Source organism: Leuresthes tenuis, unplaced genomic scaffold (genome assembly GCF_036924035.1).
Source record: "Leuresthes tenuis unplaced genomic scaffold, fLeuTen1.0.hap1 SCAF_14, whole genome shotgun sequence".
Lineage (NCBI taxonomy): Eukaryota > Metazoa > Chordata > Actinopteri > Atheriniformes > Atherinopsidae > Leuresthes > Leuresthes tenuis.
Window position 1 is genome coordinate 8931312 of NW_027325368.1, and position 26140 is coordinate 8957451.

A 26140-nucleotide genomic window follows, 5' to 3' on the forward strand; every position below is an offset into this window, starting at 1 on the left:
TTTAAACGATGCATTTTCAATAAAGACAATAACTAAATTCATTTTTATTTTTTTTCCAGATGTGAAAATAATGCAATTTTTATTATCAGTTACCTTTTCTCCATAGCGGTTGGCAATAAAAGACCGAGACACAATTTGCTACCAGGGTCAGTGTATGGCTCTGGTGAAGAGATTTATCCCCTCCTACAGGTGTAAACAATCTAGGAGGTTATCATATATAGTTTTTTTTTTTTATATATATTTATCTTTACCTAAAAATGACCACATGACAAACAAGATATGTGCTGTAACACAAAGAAATGATTGTGTCTTCACAAAATTATATGAAATTTATAAAGTGGCAAGTCAACTGAAGTGGGAGAATAGATCAAGTCTAAAAGGTTAATATGACAAAGAATTGTTGCTTACCAAGAAAACCCTGATTTAGGGATTTAGAGGACCTGTGGCATTGGAATATTGATTGATTGATTGATTGATTTTATTTCGAACACAGGAAAAACATTTTAAAAAATAAAATAAAGAAATAAAAATATATATATATATAAATGCCAAACGCATTCACTATCATGTTCGAAAAGGAGTAGGAAGAAGTAAAAAACTTATTAAATCCTGCCCCTTGTCTTTATGCATATATACATACCTACACAGACACATGCACACATACACACACACGACACTGCTGCACTGAAAATACAAACCTAAATAAAATGCTATTGGAATATTTCTATAGAATATAAATATGTGGAAAGGAACTTTATGTCAAGTTAAAGACAAACATTTGAAGGCCAATTTTAGAAAAAAGGTCCATCACTGATTTTATTACGTTTTTCCCCTGTGGACCAGTGGACCGGTCACAAGTTCCAGCATTTCAACACCTGTATTGCTTTTTTAGTTAAATCACTGAACTTAAGCTCTTGCCAAAGTTTTCAGAGCAAAGAGCATTCACCAACAAATCTATTCACTGTTGTTCTGTTGCCAAATTCCAGTCATGTGTTTTCAAACCGCTGCTGGAAATAGCAAGGTGACAAGATGAGGAAATTAAAGGGATGTCAGTCAAAGCTTAACAAAGTGAAACCACATGTTTAATATGAAAATATTGGTTATGTGGCTGTTTCATGTATGATTATCAATTATTATTATTATTATTATCATCAATAATAATTGAAGAGTATTACTTCACCATTTAATTACACATATTTTCATCAGTTGCTATTTTCCATCGTTTAAATAATGAGAGGCATTCAAGTCACCTGCTTTGTGTGTCAGGACAGTAACAATGGAGTTCGCCACAATTTGTCTTTTTCAATTGATTCATTGTCTTTAACTCAGCTAAGTTGAAGAACAGTTTTACATAGTATTTCCCCTTCTTGTATTGGGAGTCTCTACTCATAAATATGTAAAGCTCAAATTAAAAATGCACAGAAAACAGGTAGGTGAAAATGTATTCAGTGTTACAGTGAGCAGCCATGCACAACATTGACACCTTGAAACAAAAACAGCTAAATGGAGCTCAGCAATCATTAAATGTAGCATTGAAATTAGTTATTTTTCCATAGTGCAATGTTAACATGACTTTATGAATAATATATTAAGACCTTTTATTATTATTAAAGAGAATATGAAGAAATAAAGAAAGGTGTAATTTATCTGAACTCACAGCTTTGCAGAAAGAGGGCATTCGGAGCTCATTACATAATGTTGGTACACACAAAGCACCGAATGGGAAAAGAAAACTGCTTCTAGTTTTGCTTTGTTGTTCTTTCCAAATTAGTGTTTTTCAATGTGTGTGTGCGTGCACGTAATGGGGACATCATTTCACATATTAAACTATTGTAGGAAGCAAATTTTGGACACAGAATGCAGACAAAGTGAAATTAACTCTGTTAACAGGTAGTGAAAGCTTGATATCTAAAGGGATTGTATCTAAGTACAGGGTAAACTTCAAGCTTCCTGTTTTGGCAAGTACATTTTAAGCAGGAGTTGAGGGTTACTGTTTAGAAAGTCTTCTTGATGATTTGTCTTATTCATGGATGAGAAATTAACAGTTCCCAGGTGCCATAGAATGAAGGTTAAGTCAAGCTCAAATAAGTCAAGTTTAGTCTGCAAATTCCCACACTTTCTTGAGAATTTTAATCAGGTATATATGTGAAAAAAAGTCCAGCCTTTGTGGCTAATTCTTTAATAAAAATCTACAGACTGATAAACTGGTTAAAATAAATACATTTAGAATACAAAAATTCCCTGCTAGTTTTCACACAGCTTTTCAATGAGAATTTCTTTTTCATTACTATTTAGTCATTTGAATTTTGTAATGCTGTTTTATTGCTCTTCTGTTGGACTGTTAAAATCTCCCATTACTGAAACATTTATATCACTTGGAACCAAGTTTCAAGGCAAGTCATTTGCTATAAATGTATCCGTGAGGTAATGCAACAAATTGTTGTCATGACACACACTTTCATCTTCCACAGCTGCCTCAAGGATAAGTGTTGAACAATGAGAAACTTTGCGGTTATAATTAGGTGGAAAAGCCGTTTTTTCACCAATAGTTTAAGGTTTTATTCCTCTGTCCAGCAACACAAAGCGTACAATTCATATTAGGCAACACTTTATTGAAAATATGGCTTTATGGTATTATTCTTGAAGCCCACTTTAAGATTAGTACAAAAGAAACATTTTCCTAACCTTCCAGCTCAGACTCTCTATTTAGCTTAATCTGTACTGCTCTCTTGTTTTGAATCAGTGAGGTTAGGAGCTGTCACAAGGAAGAAAAGCTGTGTTAGACACAACGAGCCTGTCAACGCAGTGCCAAGCAGCTAGGAGAAGCCAAGGTTAGGCAACAGCCAGAGAAGATGATGGAGGGCGGTGCTGCCATCTACTCCAGAATGTCAACACAAAGCTAGACGCAAATCTCACCTTTTTTCACATTTGTTCATTGTTACATCTATAGCCAACGCATTCACGGTTAAGTCAGAAGCAAGACACGACTCAGCAGGTGCAGCATAAATTAGACACAGAATGTCACAGTCACTTTGATTGCAATGGGCCTGTTAAAGAGGGTGTCTGATATAAATCCATCCATCTATTTTCTATACCTGCTTAATACAGTTCAGGTTCACATCAGGACTAGAGTCCATCCCAGCTGCCGTTAGGTGAGAACACCTTGGACAGATTACCGGTCTTCACTGGTTGACAGAAATGCTTGAAAACATGTATGATTAGATCACACCTGACTTAAACTAAAGAAAAGTGTTATCCAAATTTAAAATAATACATTTTTCTACTATGTCCCAGCAAATTTTCCTTATCTATTTGCTTAAATTTACCCCGTATGCGCTGGTATTTCTGTGAGTACGTCAGTTTAAAGAAGTAAATTTAGTTTGTGGTGGGCACAGCACTTTTCAAAAGTTATATTTTATCAAATAGAAAAAAATTGTTGCCATGTTTGATGGATTAAAGAGCACAACTGGATTCTTTTTGCATTTATATATTTACTCATACATTCATTCATTGATTTATCCTGTTGCCACAAACTAAATTCACTCTACTGGTGACTATAATTGTGATTAACTGATCCTTTAAGAAGGGTGTACAATATTAATAATTCCTGCTGTTTTTATTGCACACAAAGAAATATCACTGACCTTAGCACTACATTTCTCTCTCCTATCTGAAGGAGTGCAGTTTCTGAGAAGGACAGAGATGCTAGATGATCCTTGGTGTCTCAAAGGGAGGAACGCTTGTTTGGATAATAGATAATACCAATTGCTGTTACACTATACACGAGATAAAAGGTCTTTCAAACTTTATAAAATGTGTCATTGTAATGGTTTAGGTTCAAAAGGTTGGACATACTGGGGATCTCTCCCCTCTAGTGACCAAAAGCAGTTACAGAAAAGTTCTCCGATTTCATTATGACAATGCCGGCGGCAAAAGCATCACACTCTAGAGGTCCCCTGAGTCCACATCCCCTACTCTATCAGGCTGCTAGCCATGCCGGATGGGCCTGATGATCCAGATTTTGCTGGTTTTTAATTAAGTGGAAGGTCAAATCTCATTGCTTCAGGGAGCTGCTGCTTTCTGCATGGCAGAGACGCTACACCCAGTCATTAATTTTATGAAGCAGGGACTTTAATTGATTAAAAAGTTAAAGACTATGGGGAATTTTTGGTGAGAGGCAGTAGCATTTAGTTGATGTGAACCACTCTTCTGTGCCATTAATTTTGACTGTTGATAATGTGAGACAGCACTTAATCTGAATAAATACACATTCTAATTGTATAGATATCATTTGATAGACTTTGATGTGAGACAAAAATTTTTTTGCTGTTTGTTATTGTCAATTTCTTTTACTCCAAATTAAAGTTATTCTTTTCATTAAGTAATTTTTTTCATAGTTACAGAATTCTTGCATTAGTTTTATGATCATTTCTTGTTCAACCCAGAGGCAAAGCTCTTCACAATAAATGCCTTCATTCTGTCACACAATTTCTACCAGTGAGAGTTTTACTTACAGATGCAATAATTTTTTCACGCCTTAAAATGGATTACGGGATATGTAACTCGACAACTTTGCCTCATTTAGTGTGCAGAGAATATGTTAATTAGCCCTGCGTCGCCCGCTATCCTGCAGCTTCCACCAATGTCCCTCAACATATGCAAGGAGTCTTAGTGTGGAAAGTGTGATTTTTCATGTGAAAAAGGGTGATCCAGTGCTTGTTTTATAAATCAGGAGGTCCCATCACACGAATATGGTTCCGCCCAGTGGTTAAGGGGAGAGAAAAAGTCATTAAACACATCAAATAATCCACACTTGTAGTTTGCAGCTCCTTTTACAGAACTAAAGATTACAGTAATCACAAACATTTAAACTGATTCATACTTGATGAGACAAGCAACCCACATTTAGGTATCTTTAGGACTTTAGTCTGTGCAGTGAATTATACTATACTTACATGTACAATGATCTCCCACAGAGAAAATTAGAAGCAGCGGAATGTCTTGAATGTTCTTTTGACATGGCCCACAGTGTCACAGCGTCCAATATACTTTAGCCTGTGCCTCAGTTCCCCCTACTGTGCCTGTATATTGGGACAAGTACAGGTGTCCAATTAACTGGCCAAGTCGAACTGTAACTGTGACTGACTCAACACTTCTATGTGTCTCTAAGTGAAAGCCATACATTTGTGACATCTTGAAAAGTCACATTTACGATGACCTAAGAATCATGAGTACCCACGACAAAGACACAAATAAACTCTCCGTTGACGTTGTTTCACAAACATCATGTATATATCTTGCTCATTAACTATTCTGATCCATAACTTTAAGCCACAAGGATCCAAAAATGAACACATCTATGCAGAATTATATAATGAAAAGTTGGTGTTAGAGAAACTATTGTGAGAAAGTATAAATATTTATATTTTGTAACAATTCAAGTTTATTTTAATGTGTTATAACAGCTGACTAAAGTGTTATTTCAGATGATAAAAATTCTAGAGTTTAAATAAAATGTGAGCAGACATCCACTTTACTTTGGAACTGCTGCTTGTCAGCAAAGCAAAGCAGGGTACAGTTTCCCTCTATTCCCGCAGTTATCCATCATTAATGTGAGATGTCACAGTTAGGCTAGGAAGTCAATTAGAATGGATGTATTTCTGACTGCTGCTGTCATTTTTCTGTCTCATGTTCACTTGCAGTTGTAGGCAACAGATACCCGGCTCATTGGTCTCAAATGGGAGAAATCTTCTCTCGGAAGCACTTTGTAAAAACAAACATAGGCATGATGTGAAACCATGAGCCGCATAAACCTCTAGGGAGGTCTACGGTGTCAGATCCACTCGATGGCCTCCTTCCAGCTGTTTTAGTATCAATTGCCAGCCACCTCGCAAGAAGCTGAGGTCACTATTTGTAACCTTTTACCCTATTGGGAGTAAAACCAAATATGGAGAGTTATATTTGGAATACAGCTGCAATATGAAACTGTAATATCTCATGTGATAACAAACACAACCTTCTCTTCCTCTGATGGAGCTCTTCCCTGGGAATAAAGACACGTCTTAATGGGAAAAGGTTATATTCTGAGGACATGCAATTTACTCTTTCCTCATTCTGGTTTTAAGATTCACAAACACAGAAACTACAATCCTTTTCGCTCACTGTGGTCAAAAGGAGGTTGAATCTGGTTCAGTGTAGAAAACCATCAGTCCTTCTCTCAGCTGTCAGGAGCGTCTGTCAGTTCTGCCACAGTTTGGTCTAATAAACCAGTTCTGGCAACTCGGCTTCCTGTATGACGGCTTCCTTGCCAAACAATAGAACTTTGAAGATAAAGAAACAAATAGAATTCCCAGAATACACAGCTTCTGTTTACTCTATCATCTCTCTATCAGACCCTGTTTTGTGCTCAATTAGTGAATCTCACAGAGTGCCTTTTATTTAGCTCTCAGAGAGGCAAAAATGACCTTATTCGCATTGCTGTCCTCTCCACAGGGGCAGCAACAAATGAGGCCTTGTTTTTTTTTTTAAAGGCGAGCATAATGAAGCTTTGAGGAGGCATGATCCAAGTCAGATAACCCACCAGGATTTCAATTTGTTCCTGTCAAAAAATTTGAAAGGCATAAGTAAACATCGCCGCAAGGGTAGACTCTGGATATTCCCTCAAGAAGATATTGATTCAATGGGTGCGAAATGATGCCTATTCATGTGTCTTTCTTTTGTTTCTGTCCCTCTGTCTCAGGTGCAAATGCAACCTGCATGCCAACAGCTGTGTTTTTGACAAGGGGAAGCTGGGCTGTGAGTGTGAACACAACACCACAGGGCCAGACTGCAGTCGCTGTAAGAGGCACTACCATGGAAGAGCCTGGAGTGTGGGCTCTTACCTCCCGATACCCAAAGGAACTGCAAATATATGTAAGTATAGAAGTATCTCTAATGTTTTGCTGATAAAACCTAGCTATGCAGCCATTTTACAAGAGATACAGCTGCCTGGTAACACACCATTTCCAGTCTTGTTACTGCTAAAGCTTATATCTGATGAATGTTGCAGCAATGAAACTTCTCTAGTATATTTTTTTTATTTTAATCCTAAAGAGAATTCTCTTCCTCCTCCTCACTTTATTTCTCAGCCTCTGAGAAAGCAAAGTTTGAATGTATTTCTAATGAATTGTCCTCTGTATAGCGGAAACCAAGTAACATCATATAAGACCATCATCAGCAGTAAAACTACAGCTTTAAAACTACAGTTTTATAAAGTCTGTAAAGGATCTAAGTTTACATTTTGACAACCTAACAGATTTACTGTAAGTCTGTCCTCTTTTAAGAGGCAAGTTTAGTAATGTCCCAAAACTTCAATCTGAAGAGAACAGAAAGCCAAGTTTGGAGATGCAGCAACAGCGAGAAATGTGTAAAAATATCTAATTCTGCTCAGTTCTGAGCTCATGTATAGATTTAGCTGTCACATAGCACACAAAAACATTCTCATAGGCTGTGGAACACTCTCCTATATTGAGGAGAATGTGCAGACAATTTCTCTGTTGTTGCTGTTCATACAAGCACTTCACAGAGGGAGACTTTCTGCAGGAGAAATTTATGTTGTTTTTTGACCTATTTAAATACCTAAACATGATATTTTCTAACATTGACCAAATACTTTTATTTTCTAACCTTGACTGAGTACTTTTAATGTCTAATCTAAATGAAGATCGTTTCATGTGTAACAAAGAAGCAATAATAGATAACAAGAAGTCTACTTCCTCTCAAAAGAAGGTTTTGGTTGGCCATGAATCTGGCATACAAAGATTGACACCTATCAGTGATTACTTTCAAACATACAGTAATCGTCTCCCTCCCCTTTTTTTGTGGAGAAAAAGATTTTTTAAATTTTTCAGCCAAGTAAACATAGCCATCCCTTCACTGCTCCTTCACAAAATCTGCCCCCCAATCCCATGGATGCACACTGCCAAGGCATCAGCACAAACAACTTGAAAGCATTCCCAATGAGAAAACTTCCTACCTCATATGGTGTGGAAGCTGATGTCTCTCAGCAGGTTAGGATGCACTGTTATTTTGTGATTTCACTTCCAGTCACCAACACCACAATTTATTCCGAAACTCACTTTCTCTCATGCCCATCTTACAAATTTAAGTGTGCAAAAATGAGAGGGGGTTGTGTTTTAAACAGTCCTTGGAATGAATCCTATTATTTCAATATGTTGACATTCATGGGGCTGTCCTGCACCTACCTATTCTCTTCTGAGGCTGCTTTCTTGTCAAAGCTGGTTGCATCTGAGACGTAGGCTTCACACGTTTGCCACTTGTACCAGTGTGCAATGAATGAAGCAATATCAAACATTGGTTCCTGAAGAGTAATATATCATGAAGCGAAAAAGTCATAGACTTCATAGACATCATCCAGAGTTTTTGTGAGTGCCCACACAGAACATGCAGCTAGCACACTATGAGGGAATATGTGTTGAACTGGCCACATAATGTATTGGATTGGAACTGCATGCTTTTCTTTTGTCCAAAGGCCAAAACCTCTAAACTCAAAGTACTGCTTCCAAAGCTTCTAAACACATCATGTGGCCTAGATATTTTTGGCAAGTTGCTATGTAAACATTACCCAGTAGTTCCACAGAAGTCTAAATGTATATGGGCCATTGTCAAATGATCTTAATTATGTTGACACTGTTTAATCAATGTGATTAGCACTCACCAACAAGATAACATCAAATTTGGTATTGCTTTCTCAACTCTGTGTGTGGTATCTCTGAGACAGAAGGTGCTCTTTTGCATTATCCCCATTATAATCTTGGATAGGAGTTGAGTCACATTTATCAAATCCCGTGCCTGGGGCAGGGAGGCACATTGCCTCAATAAATCTAATATAGCCACTGAGGGTTGTGGTGGTAGATGGCCAGGCGTGGCCAGATGGCAGAAGATCTAGCCCTCTTGTCTCCAATTTGCACTTATTCAGCCTTCCAACCTGAAAATACTCATGGCACAAGTCTGCTGGGATTGACAGCAGGTTTTTTCAGATGCTCAATTTGATTGTTTGACTTGAATTCTCAGACACTTTGCTGATTAGATTTGTACAAAGATGTGATATTGCTATTGATCTGCTCTTGTGAAACTTTTGGTGTAACACTACCTTCCTTGCTCTTCTTCATTTGCTGCTGATGAATTTGAGTACTATCTAGTCATTTGTATGAATATGTGTTTTATGGGTCTGTGTGTTTGTGCACAGAGCTTTAAGTGTTCTCGAGCTTGCACATGCAACATATTTGATTGTGTGTGGGAGTCTGTTTGCAAGAAGGTCTGTGAACTCTAAGGAGATATTGCTAGATTTACCCCTGCACCTCTTCTGTGTTATGAGCCTCCCTGCAATGTGATGCTCACTCTCAGATTGACAGGATGTTATTAAAAAATCCAGCACTTGGCCGCATCTGCACTGAACTGATGAAACCAGGGTCTAGTCATATCAAAAGCAATATTAGTGCTTGTTTGGCAATGGCATAAAATGCAATAATATTGTACATGGAAGTGACGCAACGATATTGGTCCCCCAGGGGGTTGAATGAACACTCTTTTGTCTTGAATTATTCTTATTTCTCTCATGAGTAAAACATGGGCCCCATAACATGCCTTTATCTATTACATGAAGCTCATATTTCCTGTAAATATATTAAACATACAGCTCTCATATTAAGACAAATATGTTGAACGTGTAAAGTGTAATTATGGTTTAATAGCTTTCATCTGTCATCAAGTCTTCCTCTTTTATCATGGAAGTCATTTATATCGCATGTAAGAACTGGGCAAGGTTTATTAGATATTCAAATCCTTGTACATGTACATATGCATGAACATGTGTTACTTGTGGTTAGATAAATAAGAGCCAAAATGGTGTTGCTATAGGCCATAGCGTTCAGATAACGGGAGTGATTCAGAGAAAGATTCAAATTTAAGGTTTTCTTGAAAAAGGCAAATAAATATCTGTAGGTTGCCTCCTGAGAAGAAGAGGAATCACTCCAAGAATTATGTTGACAGTCCACTTTGCAGGGAGCATCAACTCATCTTGTGTTCCAAAGCAGGTTCACAGGTTAAGAAGGGCTGGAGCTGTGAGTTTGATCAGACTGTAAAATGTGTTTTGCCTCCAAAGGGCAATATTGTTTGCCCTCCATTCCTCACAAAAGACAAACTATTGTTTACCGGGGCTTGCTCACAGGCATGCAAACTGGAGCTTAAAATCTGTGCTTTTCTGGCGGCTGGAGTGTTGTGCTCATGCCAACCATTGTTGTGACAGCCCCTAACTGGTAATGAAGTGCTGAATGGGATACAAACAATATGAAAACCCCAAACATAATCACAAAAGACAAAGAAGATCAAACTTGGGAGGGGGATCAGAAATTGCATTGATTGTAGTTTAAGGATGGCTGAAGGTGACGATTGCACAATGCAAAGATGGTAAATCCACAGCCAGACACTGATTATACAGAGCCTGCAGAGTTGCTAAAGTTGGCTCCTGCTCACAGGCAGTCGTGAGTCAGTGCCTATATATTCATTTTTTTTCTATCTTTCAGTCTGTTCTCATTGATTTAAAGTCAGGTGAGACAGCTCTCTGAGCATTAGAGTTTTTTCGATTAAGGATAAACATGATCACTGTTATTCTTTAGTTGACTTTGATTTTTAGCTCTCCTTTCAACATGTTTGAAATAATACTGACCTGACAATGCCTGTAGAAGCTTCTTATTTCTAAAGTGAAATTATAAATTTAGAAACGCTTTATTTATGCATTCACTGTTTCAAAGTTGGTGTAGAAAATGGATAAACACAGAAAACAGACAATAGCAGATGAGAATAACAACTTCCATTCTAAATATGAATAAAAACACAGATGGAAAGACTTATTTTTTCAAATCAACAGTTTGGATTCTGTTGACATTCTGTCACTGGCATACCTGTTATTATCATCAGCAGAAGGCGGGTATGGGACCATGTGATGGTCAGGCTCTCTGCAGAGCCATAGCTGCTGCTAATCAGTGGACACAGCCGACACCAAATGGATAAGTGTTGTGTTGGTGGGCTTTTTCAGTGCAAACAACTCCATCGAAATGCATCAAGTGCAATTTCAGGACTAAAGTTACAGGAGTAAGATGAAATAAGCTGGTGCTTGAATGAAACGTTCTTTCTTTGCTCTTTCCACAGGCATTCCCAGTAATCACGGACCAGTGCGTAAGTTAATCAAGCTTTTCAATTGGCATGTTGACTAACAGCTTCCTCTTTTTCCCATGACTAACACTTGTTTGACTGTTGATGTTGGTGTGAGAAATTGTGCCATATGTTACCATATCCACTGATCAGCATGTTTTCCACAGTAGAAAACAAATCAGTTCTAACAAGGCTTAATTGTAGCATTTCATCTTCATTCCACTTTTATCAAAGGATGAGAACTGATGCATGGAGTGAGGACGCTTCACTTTTCTCCAATGCAGTTACGAAAGGAATTTGAACTGTACTTTTTGCAATAATTCTCCGAAAGTTCTTTAAATTAAGGAAACATTTTTCTTATACAATAAGAATTTTCTCATCCCAGAAACAATCCTTAGAGGGTAATAACTGATTTCTCAAGTTTTGGCCAACATACAATTAACAATTTAAACCTCACATTCCTACTAACAGTTTTGCATTCATGCCAAACTTGTTTTATACTTTTTGACCCTCTGGCAAGTGAATGAAAAACAGTTTTCACTTCCACTTCAAAATAAATCAGTGAACAGTTATTTCCATTACAGTGGAGCTTTAGAAATGGTGTGTTGAAAAGCCATAGTCTGGTTAGGCTTTATGACATTCTTACTGTTCGGAAATAAATGCAAAAAAAATAGTTTTAAGGTGTTGTGTTGTCATTACTTTTAGTGCAATATTGAATTATCAAAGCTCATCATGATTTGATTAGGAATAAATAGTTTATTAGGATGGAATCTGTTGTAACGCAGCAAAAATGTGCAAAAATACTGGCATTGTTTACTCGATTTGATAGTTCATATAACGTTGCAGGAGTCCTGCATGTTTGGCCGACGTATTAGCACAAGAGAGAACAATTTCCCCTTTACACACTAGAATATTTGCTCATAGCACACAGACACATACATGCACACACACACACAGATGTGTGCCTGGAGCAATGGAAAAGAGAAAATGTTCTTTATGAGGGCCTGGTTCCAGCCGTGCATCCCTATGCATGTTGATGCCTGAAGGTGACTCCATACACTGAATAACAACAGCAGCTACCATGCATAGACCTCTCTGCCTTTGTCTTGTGAAAAATTCATAGAGGCTGCATGCATTATTTTCTATCTGTATATTAGCTTATCTACAAGCCCAAATGTGAGGCAGAAAGTTTCCAATAATTCTTGAGTTTAATCAGGTGAGACAAAAGTCATTATTGTAAAAATCCAGAGTCTATGCATGCTACCGCTGTGCTTTAACAACATAACAGCATGAATTATATGACAACCCAGTGTAATATATGACTTTTCCCATTTTTACACAGATCGAGCAAATGCCTCATCTCTTGGTGTTGCAAATCGTAACCAAGGTAGGCTTATAGGCTTTGTAATTTCAGCTTGGTATTGTCAATACATAGAAAGAATTGACAGCTTACTGATTGGCGTTTTGAAGGAAAAAAAAAGTGTAATATGGAAATAGCAGAATTCTGTTGGTTGTTTTGCCAGAGTTCACTTTCATCCTGCCTGCACACTAACACACGCTGGTCCTTACAAGGCAAACCTTTTGTTGTGAGAGCACTGCAGGGAATGGACCACATGTCTCATGATCACCAAGTCCACAGCCTCCTAACCTCTTTGATCGTGCCCTCTTTTTAATTACCCAGAATGCTCTCTGGGGGCGCACCCTTTCTGCCTTCTTTGCGAGGTAAAAAAAAGAAAAGGAAAAGCAGGAAAGGAGAAGGAAGGAGAGAAGAGGCTCCAGGGGGGTTTATGTAGATTGATCTCCAGCTATCTCCAGCTAATCCTCAGGCCCAGATATCCTGTGTAGTGAGTGCTAAGTCGTGTCTGCACCACTGCTCTCACAACCAAGAGAGAAAAAAATTAAAGGAAGACTTTGAGGATTTCCACAATCAAAGGAGTTTTCTTTTTTTTTTTTTTTTTACTTTTGCGGACTCACAAATCTGAGCGTCTATAAAACTAATCCAGTATTCTTTACCAACAGAAAACAGCCATTTACAGCACTTTACTGAATTAAAACTCATTTTGGCTTTGTGGTTTGATTTGATCTCCATCATTTCCACACGTAGTTAGAGAATATAATCAATCTAATTCAATGATATACCAATTTCACAAGTATCTTTTGCATAGGTGCACTAGCTGTTGCTGTAAACACAACATTTAAGAAGATGATGGCAGTCAAAATCATTTGGTGCGAAATGTGTATTTTTAACAAATTTATTACTATAATTCATTAATTCACTTAAACTATCACCCTTTGTACAATAACCCAGTTATAGGCAGATAAAATATCAGCCTGATTTCTGTTTGAATGGTGTGATTGTTGAACATTCACAGTAAATGAGTATGGACATTAGTAATTACAATAATGCAGGTCTTCAAGTTTTTATCAAGCATTTTAGTAAGATATGCCATGACATTAGTTGGCTTCCTTAACATTGAAATCAGCAATTAAAACATTGTGTTTTGGTTCATTGCAAATTGTTTTTACAAAGAGTCTATTTAAAGAGACTGAGACTGAAGGGAGTTAATGTGTCCTGTTTGTTTGCTGATAAACAGCTGTAAATGCCAAACAGGCAAGCTTAATAAGTGATAGACGTTTTACTTTTGACAAAACGAGGCAAGCCTTATTAATCTCCTTTTTGTGTGAAGCCAACCGAGTGCATTTCATTCAGGTGGCATAAATCTAATTCAGATATAATTAAGTAGAGTCACGTGAAAAAGAAAGCACACTCTCTTTTTATACTAAGATTTTACACATAAGGAGAGAAAAACAAACTTAGATTAGGTATATAAAACCTTAGATTGACAACACAGGGGATATTACACAATGTCATGAATTATTTAACAAAGCAAAGCCCAAATACAGAAGCACTGTGTGAAAAATTACTTTACTACTGCCCTTACTACATTGTAAGGTATAAGCCAAATTATTTAAAGATACCTTGGATATGTTGAACCTGTTTCATTGAACAGGCTCAGATGAGTTTTTTATTATGTCTTGATCCATAAACCTTAGAGGTGTGTGTTATTTTTCACATGATTTAAAAGTATTTACTAATCATTTTTATTCATTTTTTCAAAACTCTGTATTGTGTCATTTCAGACTGTTCTGCAGTGCATAGTTTACTTTAGAAAAATTAGTTTTTCCAATTAAAAATGTCCTCTGGTTTTGACTTGACTTGCATCAAATAATGCAACACTTGAGTAAAAGGGAAAGCCAGACCGTTCTGTCTGCAGATGTGGTATTGTATCCCCACCACTGCCAAGTGCTGTGCTATGAAACTGACGCTTCATATTGAACTCCAGAGCCTTGGATCGTGGACTAATGATGAAGTCTGCATGTTAATGTGATAAGAGGAGGCGAGGCCGAATGCAAGTTTCAGCTTACACTGACGTCATGGATATTGATCCACTGTAATTGAAGCAACACTATTCAAGCTCCTAGCATATAATTAGCAGATCCTGTATCTGAGAAGTGTCTCCAGTTATAATTAATTGTGTTGGCATAGTTGTGAAGGACTTTAAATATTAACTTCATTATTGTGAATATGATTTCATTTTAGTTTTTACATGTAGTTCAATTAATCTGCCAGTGTCTCTGCTGGGTCTTTGGGATCGTATATATTTCCTTTCAAGCTCCATGGATGAGACTCATTACTTGTCAAATCCATTTTGTTTATATGAAATTATGCATTGAACAAGGTTTACCGTGTATATTGCAGAACCTCCTTCCACCACACAAGATCTAGATCTTTTACAAAAAGAATGACAGGAGCTACTATCCAGGCCACTGATTTCTGACTTTCAACTTGTTATCTTCCTCTGATTTTCTGTATCTTAGACATTTCAGTGACATGATATCAGAGGACATCAAGAATTGAGTGAGATGAGATTATTAGAGAACTACACAAGTGCATTTTGGACATTTAGAAAGTGTCCAAAAAGTACCAGAGCCCCACAGAAGACAGAAGTTGCTGTAAAAAATGTTGTTTTGCAGTAGGCACAATAAAAATATTTTATATGTGAGCAAAGTGGAGTGCAAGAAAAAATGACATTTAAAACACTCATTCCAATTGCATCAGCTACGTGTCCTTCCTGTCACTGTTGTGCTGTTGCTGTGGAGAATTTTCTCCCTGTTGCTTCATCCAACGTGAAAGCCTGAGGATGGATCTGTCACAACAGTTATAATGTTGAAATGTCGCACATCTGACAGAGGTGTGAGGCACACATATGTCTATGGAGAGTTCGCTGGAAGGACTGGAATTGCTCTGTCCTCATTCTCTGCCAGCACAAGTGCAAGAGTGAATGATGCCACACAAGCAAATTTGCAGACTCAAATGTATGAATAAATTGTATATCGTGATGCATTATTAAAGGAGCAGTCCACTGATTTTAAACATCAAGTTTAGTGGACTGCAGTTAGTTGGCAAAACAGTCATGTAATGCTCTCTGTTTTAAGGCTTTCCAAAACCTAATGCAAAACCTCTCTAATGATGTCATTAAATATTTCAACTTTGAGTCCAAAACAAGCAGTAGGCCTCTTTTTCAAACGTTATCGACAGGAAGTGCCAAAAGTAGACATGACACGCTTTGCTGCTTTGCTATGGATGGTTTTATGTTCTTCAAGACTGGCTTTTTTAAAAGTATAACGACAACTATCTCAGGTGTTACTATAGCCGCTGTGATTGCACAACACAACGGCACTGGACGAAACCCAACAATAAAACAAAACATTTCAATGAACACAACACAAGTGTGGCCGAAAATTCAACGATGAATTCACACCTGGATTTCAGAAAACAGAAGTGGATCGATGAAATGAAAAACTCAGCTGAATTTTCTAAAATCTGTTTTCTGTAAAGTCATCATGCTGTGATTAATCTAAATTTTTTTTAAAAATCATCTCAACAAATGTTAAAAAAAGCACTAAATTGCATTGTACTCCATCTAGTATAAAGTTTAAAGTTTCCATCTGTGTCTTATAATGACAGCACACAGCAGAGGCCTGCCAGCACAAGACACTGCAAACTTAAACCACTAATTGAGGCAACAGATGCTTTTAGTGAGACTGTTGTCCTTAGGGTCTTTCGGAAGACGCAGAGAACGTCTTTTGCTTACAGTCAGCAATGTTAATGTGTTGATCAGACAACTGAGACTCAGCTGATCCCATAGAACGCTTTTCAAAAACACCCTGAGCAGGTGTTTTCCATTAGCTGCTGAAATGAAAAACAAAATAGAAAACTGATTAGACATCACTGACTGGAATCGAGAGGGCCATTAATGTTTGAACCCACTGAGGATGAGATCGAAGGAAGCCATAATTCAGGAGTCCATTTTCATGCATGCAGACACTTTTTGAAAGTAAAATGTTAATATTATTAACCATCAGAAGTGGGCAACAATCAGGTTAGGGTTAGCTTAATTAGCTATATTTGATTAAGTGCAAACAATTAAGTAACTTTCCATCTCATGTCACTTTACACATTATCAGAACTACATGTGAGCGGGAAAAGATGTTCTGTATTTCTCACTTGTCTGTGACTTATATAGTCATTGTCAAAATCAATTAATTAATTGTAAATATATACGTATATATATATATATGTATCTATCTGTTAACGCATTAAGTTTGACATATCTATAGAACGTGCACACGTTAATATTGCTAAAAAGCTGATTTTGCGTGAACAAAGTAAATTTCCGTAAACGCGTTAGTGGAAATTAAACTTCCGTTCCGTTTATGCCACTAATCCGACTGCGACTCAGTGTCACAGCTGAAATCAAGACTCATCAGACCAGGCACCGTTTTTCCAATCTTCTATTGTCCAATTTTGGTGAGCCTATATTGTATTGTCAGTTTCCTGTTGTTAGCTGATGGAGTGGCACCCTGTGTGGTCTTCTGCTGCTGTAGCCCACCTTTTTCAAGGTTTGATGTGTTGTATGTTCAGAGATGGTATTCTGCATTCCTTGGTTGTAACGAGTGGTTATTTGAGTTACTGATGCCTTCCTATCATCTCGAACCAGTCTGCCCATTCTCCTCTGACCTCTCACAGCAACAAGGTATTTTCGTACACACAACTGCCGTTCACTGGATATTATCTCTTTTTCGGACCATTCTCTCTAAACCCTAGAGATGGTTGTGCGTTAAAATCCCAGCAGATCAGCATTTTCTGAAATACTCAGACCAGCCTGTCTGGCACCAACAACCACTCAAAGTAACTTGAATCCCCTTTCTCCCCCATTCTGATGCTTGGTGTGAACTTCCGCAAGTTGTCTTGACCACCTCCACATGCATAAATGCATGTGTTGCTACCATGTGATTGGCTGATTAGTTATTTGTGTTAACAAGCAATTGAACAGGTGTACCTAATAAAGTGGCCAGTGAGTGTATATATATATCTGCATCATATCTGTATTAGAGATGGGCAGGTACATCCCGACCATGGCGTCTGAACAGCCTCCTAACCATGACATGTAGTCTGAACATCATCTTATAATGTCCAGACTAACGCTTAGTATTGTAGCTTGTCTATTCTCTGATTTTAGATGTGATCAAATTGTTCCAAATTTTGTGAAGGGAAAAAGCAATATTTTTTAAACATCAATGTCAGGTTTTCTGTCAGTTTCTGATTTGAAGAGTACTTGCTATACTCATTTATTATTTTACTGGTGTTTAAGAGTGACACAAACAAGAATCTATCACAGTTGATGTAAGTTGATGTAACACAGTACACTCAGTAGAGTGTGTTGCATTTTAAGTAACTGGTTTGACTGTACTTTAATATTTGCCTTTATGATCATAGCATTTTTAAATTTCTAAACACATAAAAATAGTTTACCACAACAAGGCCATCACAACAAATCTCTCAAGATTGTCAAAAATAGAAGCAGTCAGGGCAGGGAAAGTCCACCTACCAAAACCATAAACTACAAAATCCCATACCGAAAACAGAGCCCTGTATCCACAGGTGGAGTTTCCATTCAAGCACATAATAGCAATGGTGTCTAAGTGAAATAAGAGGGAATATTATTAAGTTAGATGCAATATCAACGCCTTCTTAATCAGTTTTGGCATGAGAAATGATTATTTGTTCACTTTATTCTGATGCATGAGCCACATTACCGAAAACCAAAAATGTGATTACTATTTATGCAGGAAGAGATATCCAATTACTCTGAAATCTCTGTGCAAATATTACCTCTTCCCAGATTTCACCTCTGCTAGTAGAAAGGCTTCCTGGGATAATTGAGTCGTGAGTTTTTGTCTGGAAATGTGAATATTAGCTTATGTAGTCCTTATCTGTCTAGATCAAAACAAAGAAATATTTTATTGCCTCTAAAACAATTCAGTCCTGGAGATTCCATCCTTTTTTTCCTGACAATGTTGTATTGTTTATTGTTAGGTTGGCTTCGAAAAGAAAATAACAGCAACTGGTGAATTACCAGCAAATGCCTATTTGCATATCAAAGGTTGTGGTGGTTTGATGGCGCCAGGTGTTCATCCCAAGTCTTCTCCCCTGTCTCTTCTTCTGTCCTCAGCACAGAGGGGCTTTCTCACAATATTCTGGCATCCTTTGATTCACTGATCATTAATTTCATCTCATCAGTGCCATGCCCTATTTGCTCTTTTGTTTTGCCAATATGATTTGCTCTGAAGTCCCTCTGATGCTTCTGAAAATACCTCAAAATCCATAAAAATATCTGTTTTTGTCATAAACAGCCATTCACCGGATGTGTTTTCACGCACAGTTGGCTGTGTTCTAAAATGTATTTAACTGCATCCCAATTCCTTTTTAAAAACTGTTTGATGTCCTTGACTTCACCTTTCCTAATGTGTCTGCTGCACAATGAGGATGCAGAGAGATGCAGACAGGACAGAAAGAGGCAGCTTGTGCCCTGTGAACCTGTCTGTTGATGTTCTCTGCCGTCCCTATCACTGAGTGATCTATTAATCACGCCTTCCTGTCTCCCCTGCCCTTTCTGCTTTGTCTCCATAGCTCGGGTGTGTGACAACGCAATGCTGCGCTGTCAGAATGGCGGCACTTGCCACCACCATCAGCGTTGCCACTGTGCCCCTGGCTTCACAGGTGTCCTGTGTGAGAGAGCTCGCTGCCAGGGTCCCGGAGAGTGTGATGAGTTGTCTGGACGGGCAGTGCTCCATCATCACCCCATAGGCCACCACCTTATTCTTTCTATTGTAGTGCTCACGCTATCGATTGTTTCCCTCTGGTGAGAGACATGAACCAAATCCTAAACCAAAACCCTAAGACCACAAATGCTGAGACTGAACTTTCAACCTGGACATGAATAACAAAGAATGTGTGGACAATGTACTCAGCATACGATATAAGCAACTCTTTTGTATATCCAAGGCCACGGTGGTGGGTGATAGTGCAACAGGCTGTGCACTGATATGTAATACTGAAGGATAGAAATATTTATGAAAGGCTTGGGAAAGACACTGTTGTTTTATAACTTCACAGAGGAAACTGTTGGTGCCCTTGCTTTGTGATTTTGTCATTGTCTAATAGTCTATTAAATGCGGACTGTAAAGCCACAAGCTGAAGGCAAACTGTACAAAACTAGACACATGATTTCTAAATATAATCGGAAGTTATTAGGAAAAAAAATAGTGTGGACAGATACATCTTAAAACATCTTGCCTCACTGCCTCGTTTCTAACTTGTTACCCTCTTCTTCTATTTTCCTGCTTTCCTTCATTGTTCCCCTTTTCCCTCACTTTCCCCTTCCTGCGCTTTAGTGATCCTGGTGATTTTACTTTGCTCAAAGGTGTCCTTTGTTTTGCTAAATGCTGCAGATGTATTACTATTGATCGATCCCCCCTTAGAAGTATCCATCTAGAACTTTATTTGCTTTTTCAGAGGCTTTGTAGTCTTGCTTGATCTCACCTGTATGAGAAAAAAAAGTTGTAACATACTGTAACTGTATTTAATTTTGTATAAAACAGATATTTTCATGACTACGCAAAACAAAAAGATGTATTACTTGTTTTCTATTGCTGCTGGCCTGTCCTAAAGTAGATGTGGACTATAAGTAAGTAAGGATATTGGTTGTATTATTTCTTTGCTTGTGTGGCACCTGGTTCTCTACTTTTGAGAGATGCTGTCAGAACTGTTTACATACGCACTCACACAATACACTTCCACCAAAGCGCAAAAGTAAAAATGTCTTTGTCTTGTTGTTGAATAGTAGTTATTTTATTAAGTAGTAACATAATATTTGACACATGATGTCTAGAATTAAATTGTGTGTCGTTTGTAGATAGGTGCAAGCCAGTGACAACAGCTGAATGTCATTTTAAAGCATCTTTAAAAGCTATCAATTCCAATCATTGACCGTTTCACTGAAGCACCAATAGCTGACAAGAATATATCAGCCTGTGCTGTAGCACGTCCCTGCTCTGCTCGTGAAATGACGGTGAATCAGAGGCATCAAGCCAAAATCCCATCAACCCTATGTAAATTTTACAAAAAGAGAAAAGGAGATTGCACGGCTGCTGCAGAGGTTGTCCAGCACAAATCTGTAATCACATCTAATCCTCGAATCAAATGGGAAGAGGGGAAGGTTTTCTGGGCTGGTATGGTTGAAAGCCTGCATCCTGCTGCGGGAGCCACCGCAAAGCTACATGTTCAGAAAATGAGCTTTAATTCACGGAGGGTCAATGAATAGAAATGAAGTCACATCCCACTAGGTGACATATTCAGAACTGAGACCCATTTCATTTGAGAGATTAATTTTACCCCCGAGGTTGTCTTGAAACACCTTATTGGGCTAGAGTTTAATGTAAGTGCCTCTCATTAAATGACACTGTATGATGGAGAGAAGAAGCCTTTTTTAACCGAAAGTCTTGTTTTGGAAACTAGAATAACATTTGTAATAGGTCAGTCCACTGTGTAAATTGCAAGGGATGGATGTTATTTCTGAATTAACAAATGAAATATTTGGAGGAGAAAAACAAAAGCCGATGATCAGCATTAATCTGAAGAAGAAAACACAAGAAGCAGCTATGTGATTGTCAAATAATTTAATGTAGAAAATAAATTAATAACGTCAGTGTCTGTGTGCTTGTGCATGTTTTGACCACAGGAACTACTTAATTTTAGGACTCTATCTGGGCTGTTTTGAGGACAAAGTACTCCCTCCAGTTTAGGTGCATTTGGATGACCCTAAAAAAGGTGGAAAAGCATGGCTCTAAACTGACTGATACGGACATCAAAATGTAAAGTTGGTTTTATAGACTTACACAACTGCCTGAGTTCCCTCTCTCCTGTTTTTGCTCTCACTGAACCATTCTTTCACAATTAAAAAGACTTAATGGAATGGATTTACTATTTGCTTATTTGCTGCAGCAAGCTGCACATGTTACCAAGTTTGTGTGTACCAAGCTAACTTTAGTTTCTGAAAATGGCAATGACTATGGTAAGAACTAATTAAGCTGAGGAGCAAGTAAGCACTTGTTAAGTTAGTACTTGAGATTAATAACTGGGAACGACTGTGCAGTATTTTCTTTCTATCAGTTACTTTCCTTTACAATTTGCCTTCAGAGTTCACCACTTCTTCAGTGATTGGAAGTTGTCCTGGCCCAGATCCACTAAAATAGGCCCAAACTATGACAATACCAGAACTGTGTATTAAAGATGGAATAAGGTTCTTCTGTTAGAATACAGTGTTTTCCTTTAGCCGGCTCTCCAACATAATCTTTGTGAAATGGCTGATGGACAGCAATGTTCTCTTTAGAGAGCGGTAACTTTCTTCTTGCAGCTAAAGCCATGGACGGAACTGTTTTCTCAACCTTGCTCCCACCCACTCACAGTGGTTATCTGACCACTACACAGCTTGTTCCTGTACAATTTGACAATTTGCTTATTAGAACCATTAACAACTCTGTGCCTTCTAATAAATCCCATTTGATGTGTTGAACATGTTCACACATGGGAAAATTTCCCAGATGTAAGATACCAGGAGTCCCACTTTAATCTTCCTCACTGTGGTTAAAGCTAGATAAGTACCAGAGCCAGAGTCACACCCAGACCCTCTGTTTATTTTTGACTACCAGTTTATGCCTGCGGCAAAATTAAAACCACACTCTCCAGAGACATTAGTGAGATCTGGATCATAGTCCCAATGCAGTCTTTTAGTAGAAGCCTTTCCATGCATGCTGCTGTCTCTTGTTTGGAGGTGCAGGGGTGCTGGAGCAATGAGGGAATATGATATCCGCAATTTTCATAACATATACGTTTTTTAAGCACTTGAGGATCATTCATCTCAACACATTCTCACTCCTAACTCATCTCATATTGCCCTTGCATTAGTTTTCAACAATAGAACATGAGGGAACTGCCTCATGATGCCAGTTACCCTTCTGGAGCATTAAGGAATACAACAACTGCACCAACAGTACATGGTGACAAGGAAATGTTGTTCTGCTGTACCAGATAATCGACAAATACCACAATTTGAAGGGGAGGAAAGGGATAAATACCTGACTCTCTAGATTGTGACTTATGGCCAAGTTCATCCTTGACACTGTTGTTTTTCACTTGTGACTTTTTTCACTCTATACTTCTTCATTACCAGTAGAACTACTTGATCAAGGTTAGACAATAAAAGCACTTGGACAAGGTCATGAAAACATCCTCATTCTGCGATTAAACTCAATAAGAATAAATCTCAGTGCAGAAAGCTAGAAGGACATTTTCCATATTTTCATGGCAATGCGTTCTGTGACTGTTAGATCACCAGCTCGAGAAATCGAGCTCCTTCAGAAGTTATCAGTATGTGAGGAGAACAGGTCGATAATCTCCAAAGTTTGTGGCATGCAGGAGAGCCGATACAATCAAACTGAAGTATACTGAAATTTTAGGTATGTTGGTTGATTCAGGATGTCAACCAAAGCATTAAGAAGCTTAATAAATAAAGGGGATAAGTCATAGAAGTTGATGTAAAGCTGTTGCCTTTGAGCTTTGGAATGAATTCATGTTTTGTCCATTGATTGCTCGATAACTGAATATTGGGACATATTTGTAATGATTCTTTTTACCATTGATTTTGTTTGGTTTTCTTAACCTGAAGTTACACAAAAAAGTGCTCAGATGCTAAGATAAACAACTATAAATTGCTTGTATTTGTCAGCAGTGGCACATTTCATGTTATTAATTCTTTGGTTTGGTTTTGTAGAAAGTGCAGCATGAGGCTTTCTTTTTTTTCTGAGAGGTCACATTCATAGCATAAAGACAAGACCAGATTTTATTCACCAGTTATGTACCCTACTGTTCTGGGTCACAGCAGTTACTTGTCCTTCCGCCTTTCACATCTGAGACTCAGGAGGGGGTATCAGGAGGGCACTTTTAGACACAAGCAATCTTTGTGTTCTGCCGCTGTCAGCACTGGTGGCACAAACACAAAGTTACATAACAGAAGACATGGGGTATTCAGTATCTGGGAGAGAGGAGGCTGAGCAACATGACTAAAGCATTCAGCCTATTAGTAAATCAATATCAATATTTAGCTCGATGTGATGCCCAGAAGCAGAACTCAAGCACAAATTGGCTCTGTTATGGGACAGAAGGCTAAAACATATCTGTCATTCAGCATTGTAAATAGAACTAATGCTCTGCATTTGTAATGAATGTCACTATATTGAATCTCTCTGCCTTTCGTATTTTCCAAAACATTTGAATATTAATGATTCTTATGCTAAAAATAGGGGCGGAAGGCCTGGTTCATATTTCTTCCCCCGGCTTTTTTAAATCAAGGGATATGAAGAGGGCTCAGCTTCAACTCAAGTCAAGAAAATTCAGGGACGTTTATCAACATTTGCTGCTGAGAACCGAGTTAGTGGTTGCAGGTCCTCATATTTTTCAATACTCCATCTCTGTGTTTGTAAGAAAAAGTATTCTTTGACCCTGTCACTAAGCATACCAAAGCGTCTGGTTCATGTGTCACTGCAACAAAACAAACAATGAGAGCTAGGCTACATATAGAGAGCAACATTTTTCATAAAGACTTTCTATTCCTTTGAACAGCAAGGCATCCGCAAGGAGTCAATACAGATTGCAGCCTGGAAATAAAAGTTATTTAATATATATATATACATACTGTATATATACATTATTTATTTAGTTAAGAATGTTATACCTAGCAAAATGTTTGCATGAACCAAATTAATACTAACTAATATGCATAACATGTTATGAAAATGGTCATCTGAATAGATGCTGGGTTAGATTAAAGTGACTTTTTAACAACAAGAAACTCCCATCTCACAACTGTCTGCAATCACTCCTTGAAATGCAGTTAACCCATCAGATGGTTTGCATGAAAATTAATGGTGTAACACAAAAAAAAACTGAAATAGCTTCAATTTGAATTTTAAAATAAAAACGTGATCAAATTAATTTTGCTGCTGGAGAATCCACAGATCACTGCAATTCCATTTAAATTAACTTCCACATTTTGTCTTTACAGATGCTGACAACAGCAGGCCTTAATGGGAATTTCAATCTTGTTCAAGTAACCTGAATGTGTGCAAATTAGTTTCTGATCTATTTTCTTCTGGGATACTATGGTTTGGGATGGAAGTGTGTAACCAAGTGGGTTTAATCCCCCCACAGGTACAATGAATTCTATTAAACTTCTAAACAACGGACCCGAAGTCAAATACAAACAATTTTTTTATTGTTAAAGAAAATGGTCAATGCTCTTTCAACAGTAACGCTTAATGAATGTAACTTTTTTTTTAACTGGGCAATAAAAACAATTAAAGGAGACATGCAAAAGTGTATCTATTGTGCACATGGAGCCAGGCACAGCAACGTTAAATTTGGCTAGGACTATCCATGTTTTATTCCACATCTACTCTTGTCATCGGGAGCTGCTTTATTCTATAATATTTCATCTTCAGCCATGTTTAGATATTAACAAACAATGGCTCAATATTGGTAATTAACAGCAAAACCGATTCTCTTAATCTGATTAACCCTTCCATTTACATGGTATCACAGCTTTGTGTCATAAGAGTCATTAAAGCTCAACTTAAGCTGCAACTAAAATGTACTAAAAACAAAGCAAGGTAAAGGTAAGGTAGAGAGATAATACTGCAGGTCAGAGATTAACAGAGATCTCATTTACTTCATAACTGAATGTAAATTGATCTGATAGTGATCTTATCTGTTACCTTACAGTATTTGGTTCTGTAATACAAGCTAGCTTGGTCATTTCCTACCTATAACATCAAGTTCTTTATATATTGTAAAGATTATACGACATAAAATAATCATTTTTGAAGATAAGACTGGCACATACATATGAATTAATTAATCAACATAGCCAATGACAGCATAATGACATGTGAGAAAGATTTACAATTCACAGTTTTGGATGTATTTGAGGTAGTACCGGACAATCATCATTGAAGTTTGACTTTAAAACACTTTCTCATTGGCTTCACGCAAAATGTATATGCAGACTTTTTGATGTTTGATTTTTATATACAGTCTTTCAAACAATGTTGAACTACCATTCAACGTCCATAAATTTAGCATGATTTTTAATGCACACAATGTTTTTTTAGTGCAAAAAAACATTAGAAATACCAATTCAACCTTGGTATCCGACTGTCTGTCCTCTCCATCATAAACAGTTTGTCAGTTCCAGCTTTAGAAAATTTATTAGCTATATTTGTGTGACAACATATCAGATATTGCACTGATAGAGAAGTTAGAGCAGCATGTCATATATGGCTTTATGCTGCTATTCACATCTCTGACATTGCAAGGACAGCTGGTGGGTGGTTTTCTGGCTTGGCACACAGAACCCAAGTGTACTAGAATCAATAGAAGAACAAAGACCAAGCTAAGCTGCCTCTGCTG

General features: G+C 37.6%; 1 protein-coding gene across 1 annotated transcript in view; it reads left to right on the forward strand.

Annotated features, from left to right (window-relative positions):
- The window catches only part of LOC140268729 (netrin-G1-like), a 62939-nt gene extending 41611 nt beyond the window's left edge, over window positions 1-21328 (forward strand). The window contains exons 4-7 of the mRNA XM_072363697.1: window positions 6740-6912; window positions 11209-11235; window positions 12554-12598; window positions 19247-21328. Coding sequence (XP_072219798.1) covers window positions 6740-6912; window positions 11209-11235; window positions 12554-12598; window positions 19247-19482 — 481 coding nt within the window. The 3' untranslated portion in view covers window positions 19483-21328. The remainder of the gene's footprint in view (window positions 1-6739; window positions 6913-11208; window positions 11236-12553; window positions 12599-19246) is intronic.
- The last annotated feature ends 4812 nt before the right edge of the window (window positions 21329-26140 follow it).